Raw genomic sequence first — 8819 nt, 5'->3', positions numbered from 1 at the left:
ATTCGTTGGTAAAAGAGTAGCCCAAGAGTTGGTGGTGGGTGATGATAACAAGCTGCTTTCCCTCTAGTCTTACACTGTTAAACTAGGGACGCTAGCGCAGATAGCGCTCGTGTAGCTAAAAAGTGTTTTGTTTCAAGAGTAAATAAAACCAAAACTAAGAGTAATAAATATTTTTATTTCTTGCTTTAGAAGTTCACATGTCCTGTTGTGTTGTAGCTTACAGAGTGCGCAATTCTTCTAGTGATTTATGGCTTGCACGCGTTTTATTGACGTTACTACAGTACAAATTGCAACGTTAAGCATCCCTTACAAAACGTAATTTTAGTGTCTACCAACTGACTGACAGACAGCACACTACTTTATAGTTGTAAGAGTGATTAAAACAAGTGGCCCCTCCAGTTCCCCTTTGGGAAAATTATTTGAACTCGCCCTTCTTCAATACCTTCCGTGTTTTTTTGTTTTTTTTTGTTATTGTTGTTGTTTGGTTGTAGTTAAGCTCAAAGCTAAACAATGGGCTATCTGTGTTATGCCCACCACGTGTATTGAAACCCGGTTTCTAGCGTTGTAAGCCCGCAGACATATCGCTGTGCCACTGGAGGCCACTACCTTCTGATACTGTTCACTTAATTTCTTTCCTCAGATTACTCTTTTCTTATAATCCTAATGTTTTAACTTGTATTTCCTCAACGTGTTATTGTTTTAGTAGAAAAATCATACGTGTTTGTCCTTATATTATACTCATTTGTTATACTGCAGAAAACACTGAAGATGGGTTAAGTACAATCTGAAACATTTGTGTAAATAAATGTTATACACGTCGTTTTGGATTTTATACTACTCATAGATTACGTTGCTTCGTTTCGTTTTGGGATATTTTCATACGTTTTGAGAAACGAGGAACGCATATATTTTAAGAGCTTAGGTGGCGCCATCTTTTCTGAGCTTTATTGCTTAAGATTCTAGGGGGTGCCCCTTTTTTCATGCCCCCCAGTGGCACAGCAGTATGTCTGCGGACTTACAACTCTAGAAACCGGATTTCGATACCCATGGTGGGGAGAGCACAGATAACCCATTGTGTAGGTTTGTGCTTAACCACAAACAAACAAACAATCTTTTTGTCATGACAATTTTCCATCTTGAAACTCTATTTTTAGTAACGTTTATAATTACGCCCTCAGAGGTCAGGTTTATGTCACTTAGCGTAACCCGCGTATTCGATCGCAAACACCAAAACAATTAAGTTGTTTCATATTGTGAAAAACATATAACTCCACCCTCACTACTGCTTCTTAGTTTTGTTTTAGAGGTTTAGTCGTTTTCTTCTTAGGCAAGTGATACACCGACGTTACTTGTCCACACATACATAGAAAGCAAGAAAGGTTCTTCCTCCATGAAATGGGTCTACTATTTATTTTTATGTAAACTTGGTCACGTAAGTGCACATTGTTTTAAAAGGAAGTCACGTTTTTTTACAGCACACGAGTAATTTTTTATTCTGCACCGAACCTTCTCACTTTACACTGATAAGAACTTGAGTATACACATTTAACCCTAAACTTACTCTGTAGTTTTTGACATTGTTATTCTAAGAATTTTAGACTTCAAATGTTTTCAACTTATGTTGATTTTTCTCTAAATCAATACAAGGCAAAAGACGATCATGCGACCACGCCGCCTCTGTTATAAATGTGTGTTTTTAATCCGTTCTTACATAATCATTGAAACTCTAATCAAGAATCTACCCGACACCTGGAGGATCATATGATTAAATTACGAAACATGTATTATGCATTAGTTTGTACGAACCTAGTTGAAATAATACAATCTATAATAAAGAAAATGTCACCACACTCTCTTTATTCAAGGTTATTAACGTTTAATCGAATATTACGAAGCTTATCTCACACTGGTATTTGTTAATTAACCAAACAGGTTCCATAAACTTACTATCGCAGTATTAAATCCCGAAAGCCGGTGGAGCAACGAAATTGATAGGCTTAACATTCGTGATAAAAATCACTCAATACGGCTGGTGTCCCCCCCCCCCTCCTCAAGGATATTTCTAAGAGATAATGAAAAGTAATAATAACTCAATCAGGTTTTTATCCCCATCTTTAATACTTATCAAGTCGAATTTCAACTCCTCTCATGAAGCCTACTTAAGGCTAAGTAATCGTGATAAAAAAACAGTTTTAAAAACACTAGTAAATGCACGCGGGTAACGTGTTTACTTCTGTCATTAAAAGTGAAACGACAATGAGATAAACGTTAATCTACAGGATTAGAATGACGGAGAACAACCTTCTTAAACAACATTGCATACGTTCACGGGTCGAATTTTAAAACAAATTACGTTTTATTTGATAGATATAAACAGCTTTGATGAGAAAGAAAACACATTATAAAAATACGTTATATAAGCTCATATTACCCTAACTCTATCATGTGTAAATCTATGATTCAGACAGATATATTTGTTTTAATCAATGAGACCCATGCCTTGTTTATTGGAGTTTGAACCTAGGCTTGATTTAGGTCTCATGAGTTGCTTACGAGGGGACTAATTGTAAGGGTTTCTTCATTCTTTTTTGAGTGTCGGTGCCGATAATAACCTTCCATGTCTTTCTCGCAATGTTCATTCTTCTTTGAGTGTCGGTGCCGATAATAACCTTCCATGTCTTTCTCGCAATGTTCATTCTTCTTTGAGTGTCGGTGCCGATAATAACCTTCCATGTCTTTCTCGCAATGGCTCAGCGGCAAGGTTGATAAACCTAAGATGTAGACTTCGGTACTTGCGCTGGTCACAGCGCAAATATCCCATTGTGTAGTTTACGTTTAAAATAAGCAAACAATTTACCGATTTTTTTTATTCTCACGAGCTTCACATTGTATATATATATATATATATTTTTTTGTCATTCCGGAATCCTTTTTCGGTACATTTATCAGGCAGGCGGTAGCACTACCTATGTAAGGATGGCTCGGATTGTTTATCGAAATGATATTTTAAATATCTCCTCAATATGTAATCAGAACGTTATAGCACTATGCAGTGTTTTCTTTTATAACAATATCTATCTAATGTCTGAGTCACAAGTTCTGAGAATGTCTGTAAATATCATAGCAACAAGTTTGGATTTCTTGTTTTTCTTTCTCCTCCTTTTTATTACATGAGTACTCAAAAACCAAAACAATGGTGTCAACCAATTTCACTGAGATGGCATAGTTCCAATCGGAGTATCTACTTTTATAAGTATTATTAATAACTATTATTATTATTTTAAAATCACAATTCTAGTGTAAACGATGTTATCATTACCCCTTGAAGTTAGCTTTTTTACAGAAATTTGTTGTTCCTTTAAAAAGCTTAAGTGAAACAGGAATTATCAGCCAATAATAGATGAACAATAAATATTACAGTAACCTCATTGTATTTAGAACTTGAATTTAAATACAACCTTTCTATGTCTATTGAAATACTGCATTAAAAACACAAGCAAACAAGTAAAGTAAAAACTTTTCAAAAAAGGAAGTAAATGTAGGGATGGCTAATATCAATCCTTCAAAAACAATGTAAACAAGATAGTAGGGATGACATTTGCATCATCCCTACTTAATAGCACAGGCAAGAATTAACATATAGCAATATATATATATAACCATTTGCTCACAATTGAGTTTAATTTATCCCATTTTTGTCTGTTAACATTCTACTACACTGTTTACAAAAGTGCTTTAGTGTTGACAGAAAGAGGATGACATGATCGGAAGTGAAAGTTGGTATGTGTTGATTTTCAGAATACATTAGCTACTAAAATTACTTTCTCAGATATAACGTATACAGCAACATTCAGTGTTAGTTGTCAGTTAGTTTTACAAATTGTATTAAATTATTTAGGGGAAATTTGAAACTATCCAGTCTTTTTTTCTTTCTTTTTTTTTTTTTTTGACTAAGTGTCAAGGTACAAAAAATGTCGTCGACGTATCTTACCCCAAAGATACAGATTAAGTGCTGATGGCTATTGGTTAGAACGGTTCTATATATATAAATAAAGGTTGAACTATTACATAGACCCGCGAATTTAAACTTCATAAAAGTTGTTTTGGTTTTAATGACGGATTTCCCATAATTTAGCTACGCACATTTCGAAAATAACATTCTTTTTTTTTTCTCTATCATGTAACGATTTTTTTACAAATCGGAAAAAAATAAAACTCTTACTTAGATCAATTTTACACCAAATTTACCACAAGTATAACAGAATATGTTTGGGCCATTTATACATCCTCTTATTGCCATAGCGACGAATAAATAATAATGAAAAGAAACAAACAACGCGCACAAACAAATACTATCCAGAAATGACACGTCTTACGACCTGTTAACCGTTTATATAATAGCGGTGTATTTTCGTAGGTTTTAGAACGATCGATAAAACTCTCACGTCGCGATTGGTCTAGAGAAATCTACAACCAGCATAAGAAATTGTGAACCAGTTTCAATGGAAATGATTCACTTATGTAAAAGTACATATGACGTTTTGTGAAAAATTTATACGTGATGAAGAAAAATGGATATCATTTTCCGATTCAGCGTACAGGAATTACTGTAGAACTTGTAAAAAGTTCAAGACAATAAAATCATCGCAGACCTGTGTTACTAGAGAAGGTAGTGACTACGCTATCTGCTATTTCGTATTAGATAGAGTGTCATTAGAAGCAAGAAGTCTACAGAGGAAATACAGCAAGAAACTTTATACTACTGGGTGTTAAAGCTGGGTGAAAAGTTGGGTTCTTCTCTTCATGACTGGATTTAGTTACGCTTTCTACTGTTACGAGTACATGAATGCTTGTGTTCTTCAGAAGAGCACCAGTTGTTTGCTAAGCATAAAGTTACTCAATGGAATATCTGTGCGTTGCCCACCGCGGGTACCGAAAGAAGATTTTCAGCGTTATTAGCTCTCAGGCTTACCGCTGAGCTAACAAGGGGCATATAACATCAAAGTGGCTGAAATGAGTCAGGTATAAATTGTTAGCGACTGTTTTTGAGGTATTATACACAGAGGAGCGATAGAGCAACCAGTGGATTTTAATGTTTTTTTCTGATGTGTTTTAAGATGTGTGCATTTTTTGTGTAATATTTCCCCTACTCTCCCCCAAACAGAGTAGGGGAAGTATCACACAAAAAATACAAACACCTGATGTCCCCCAAACAGAGTAGGGGAAACATCACACAAAAAATACAAACACCTGACGTCCCCCAAACACGTCAGATGTTTGTATTTTTTCTGTGATACTTCCCCTACTTTGTTTTTAGTTTGCTTAGCAGCGAGTCATGTATTCTCTCAAAGAAAGTTCTTGGACATGTCATTTTTTTTATTGTGTTGTAGTATTCTCTTTTATTGTTAACATTTATATTTCCTTTATCATCTGGTTTGATGATAAGAGAGAGGATTGTCATTACTAAAAATGATATGTTTTGGCGTTCCTCACACGTTAAGTGGAATTTAAAAGGATCAGCTGTATAGGACATCTTTCACCCTTATACATAATTTATTTGAATCTACATAATTAGCATGTCCTGATGGTTAGGCGCTCGACTCGCAATCTGCGGGTCGCGGGTTTGAATTCCCGTCATCGAACATGCTTGCCCTTTCAGCCGTGAGAGTGTTATAATGTGATAATCAATCTAACTATTCGTTGATAAAAAATAGCCCCAAGAAGCTTTATGTTAGTTTTAGGCATATCTTAATCACTTTCAAATTAATAACAGCTTGAAATTTCTTTTGATAATTATCTAATTTATGGTGATATATTTAAGAGTTTTTAACTCTCCATTACCCATGCGCTTTACTACAACTAATCAATGTATAACTTATAACGTTTCTTAAAATTGTTTATAATTTGTATCTAATCAAAGGGGTCAGTCAGTTAGTCTTCAAAATGAACTTGTCTTTTGCTGAAATCATTGACAATTTTGTTTTTCATAAAAGGCAACAAAAATGCACAGTAGTTAAAATTGGAACGTTATGTTCATAATAATCTCTCAAATAGTGTGGTTGACGGTTACAATTTAATGTGCAATAACGACCCGTGTAATTTTTTTTTCTCTTGTTACTATTGAAATTCATATTTTCTTCCATCGAAGTTTCACAAAGCCAAATCTAAAATTCAATAAAAAATTTGCCTGTCACTTAAGTCTTTGTTTCTATAGAACTTTGTTTGGTTCATTTGTGTTCTTAAAACTTCAAAGAAAAAAATAAACATTTTTCAATCCTTTAAGCGTTTGTTTTATCCAAAACAATATTATAACCGTATAATTTATATCTAATTGTGATAATCTTTTAAAATTTTCTCTCTATTATTTTCTCTTTATTAAAAAAAAATCCCGCTCTTCTAAAAGACAATTTAAAAACTAGTATGTAAACCACATGAATCATTTTACTTACATTTTGGCTCTGTTATCAGCGTTTCTTTTGTATTTTCTGGATTGTTTTCTTTGCGAAGCCCTTCAATTAAATAGAAAGAAAGTTTGTTTTTTGTTTTTTCTTTTACGTGTCGATATCCACCCTAGAGTGTGGTATTACGATAACGGAAATTCAGTAAAAGGAAGCTTATACAATGTACAGATATGTAGTGAACTTCTATTGGATCGAGAACAAGGGGGAAACAGGCTGTGTTTACGCGATAAAATTTTGACAGTCGAAGTTTCCCATTTACCATTTCGATTATCATATCGGAGTCTTCACACTTCCATCCTTACTGTTGTTTACAAAAGCTCTCGTTCTATTGGACGATAACAATAACTATGTTATCAGGAGCGATACAGTGTTTCGTAACCTTGCCTATATCGTGAAAAAGTTTACTTTCCGTGATTTCTTAACGCCAAGAGGATTGGTAACTTGATAACAGCCTCTTATCAAAGAGAGGGAACCTCCTGCACTGGGTCGATAAGACTTAGATAATGTAAATAAACGTTCGACTTCCTCCAGTTCGGTTCGCTTGTCCTCTCTGGGCGAAGATTGGTGTTGATTATACTAGTAGTAAGCTGGTATTATAAGGACCTGTTATAAGTTTGTTGAGTATAATTTTTCATGACTTTCAAGTGTGATTCGTTGTTTGTAAATGCCTAGTTTAATTTGCTTCAGTACGACCAACCTTAACTTGATGAAGGTCACGTGATTCGTTGTTTGTAAATGCCTAGTTTAATTTGCTTCAGTACGACCAGCCTTAACTTGATGAAGGTCACGTGATTCGTTGTTTGTAAATGCCTAGTTTAATTTGCTTCAGTACGACCAGCCTTAACTTGATGAAGGCCACGTAACTTCGTATTTCGAATAACTTTGCAGGATTTTGTAGTTACTTCGAGAAAAAGCATAGAACTAATGTTATCACATGTTAACGTTCGCTAATACATTTAGTGAATTTTTAGCTTCTTATGTATCTCGGATGGTGTATTTTGGTGTTCAGAACAACCATTGTGGAAACGCTAGAGGATGAACGGTAAGCCACAATATTAACTGTTAATTCCTTATACACTATTCTTATTCCAAACATCTATCTATGTACCTATCTATCTTGTTACTGAACACGTAAGATCCTTATTCCTTATACACTATTCTTATTCAAACATCTATCTATGTACCGATCTATCTTGTTACTGAACACGTAAGATCCTTTTTGGGCTTAAATTACATATGTCGATTTTGAATTACTTGTTTTTCGTTGTGTCCAATCCAGTATTGTAAGTACCGTGTTGTTTAAGAGCTGACTATGGTGTTAGGTAAGCACGTGGATTAAAAGTCTTAGTTCAAAACAAAAGGACAAAACTATATAACCCCAGCGCTTTCGATAAGTCGAATTTTTTTCATCACTTTGCCCCCAGTGGAGAAAGGTCCACCTTTCAAAAGTGCTCGAGTTATATGGTTTTTATACTAACTACGGCGACATTCTCCCCCCCCCCCACACACACACTGGTCTTTCAGCGTTAAGTTTACGGACTTACAACGCTAAAATCCGGGGCTCAATTCCTTAGTGTGTACATTTGCAGAGTCTATTGTGTAGTTTTGCGCTAACAACTAACAAACTAACTATTGTGATCTCACGTTTAATACAGGAAGAACGTACTGCTTAAAGTACATCAAAACTCAGCGTTTGTCAATTTACACACAAACACACAGATATATCTCTCTCAATATCTCGTGCTCTACATGAAGACCTTCTGGGAAACAGATTTTAGTAGCCTTTTTTCACATATCTGATTCTTCAAAGCTGCTTCACTAAGATTTATTTTTATACAGATGTACATAAAGAAGTATTCAAACATGTCTTATTAAATTCACAAATAATGATTATCCAGTTTTTGATGTTTTTAAATGAATTTTTTAGACTTAATATTGTAATGATGAGCAAAAATACAGCATGCAAACTAAAACCTTCTGGCGACCTGTGGCCTTTCTTGACAAAAAACACAACAAACAAACTTAAGTGTTGATGTATTGTACTTAGAATTTAATTAGTACTGTACACGTTTTTCTTGTTTGTTGTTAAGCACAAAGCAACACATTGGGCTATCTGTGCTATATACACAGCGGGAATCAAACCCCCGGATGTAAGCGTTATGTGCTCTCAAGCTTACTGCTTAGCCACGGTGGGAGACACTGTACACAGTAAAAACACTTATGTTCTAATAAATCACCACGTAATCGAATAATACTATACATCTACCACTGCGATTGGCTAACCTGTAAGTATCGAATAATAGTATATATATCGACCACTGCGATTGGCTAACCTGTAAGTATCGAATAATAGTATAT

General features: G+C 34.7%; 1 protein-coding gene across 2 annotated transcripts in view; it reads left to right on the top strand.

Annotated features, from left to right (window-relative positions):
* Positions 1-8819, top strand: part of LOC106460871 — a 115169-nt gene that overhangs the window by 75434 nt on the left and 30916 nt on the right. Inside the window, exon 1 of one of the 2 annotated variants that reach the window (XM_022387679.1) lies at positions 7157-7503. The exons of the other annotated variant lie outside the window; for it this stretch is intronic. Coding sequence (XP_022243387.1) covers positions 7497-7503 — 7 coding nt within the window. The 5' untranslated portion in view covers positions 7157-7496. Of the gene's footprint in view, positions 1-7156; positions 7504-8819 lie in introns of those variants that run through there. 2 annotated transcript variants of the gene reach the window in all.

Source organism: Limulus polyphemus, unplaced genomic scaffold (genome assembly GCF_000517525.1).
Source record: "Limulus polyphemus unplaced genomic scaffold, Limulus_polyphemus-2.1.2 Scaffold851, whole genome shotgun sequence".
In the NCBI taxonomy this organism is placed as follows: domain Eukaryota; kingdom Metazoa; phylum Arthropoda; class Merostomata; order Xiphosura; family Limulidae; genus Limulus; species Limulus polyphemus.
The sequence above is the reverse complement of the archived record's forward strand: the minus strand, read 5'-3'. Positions and strand labels throughout refer to the sequence as shown.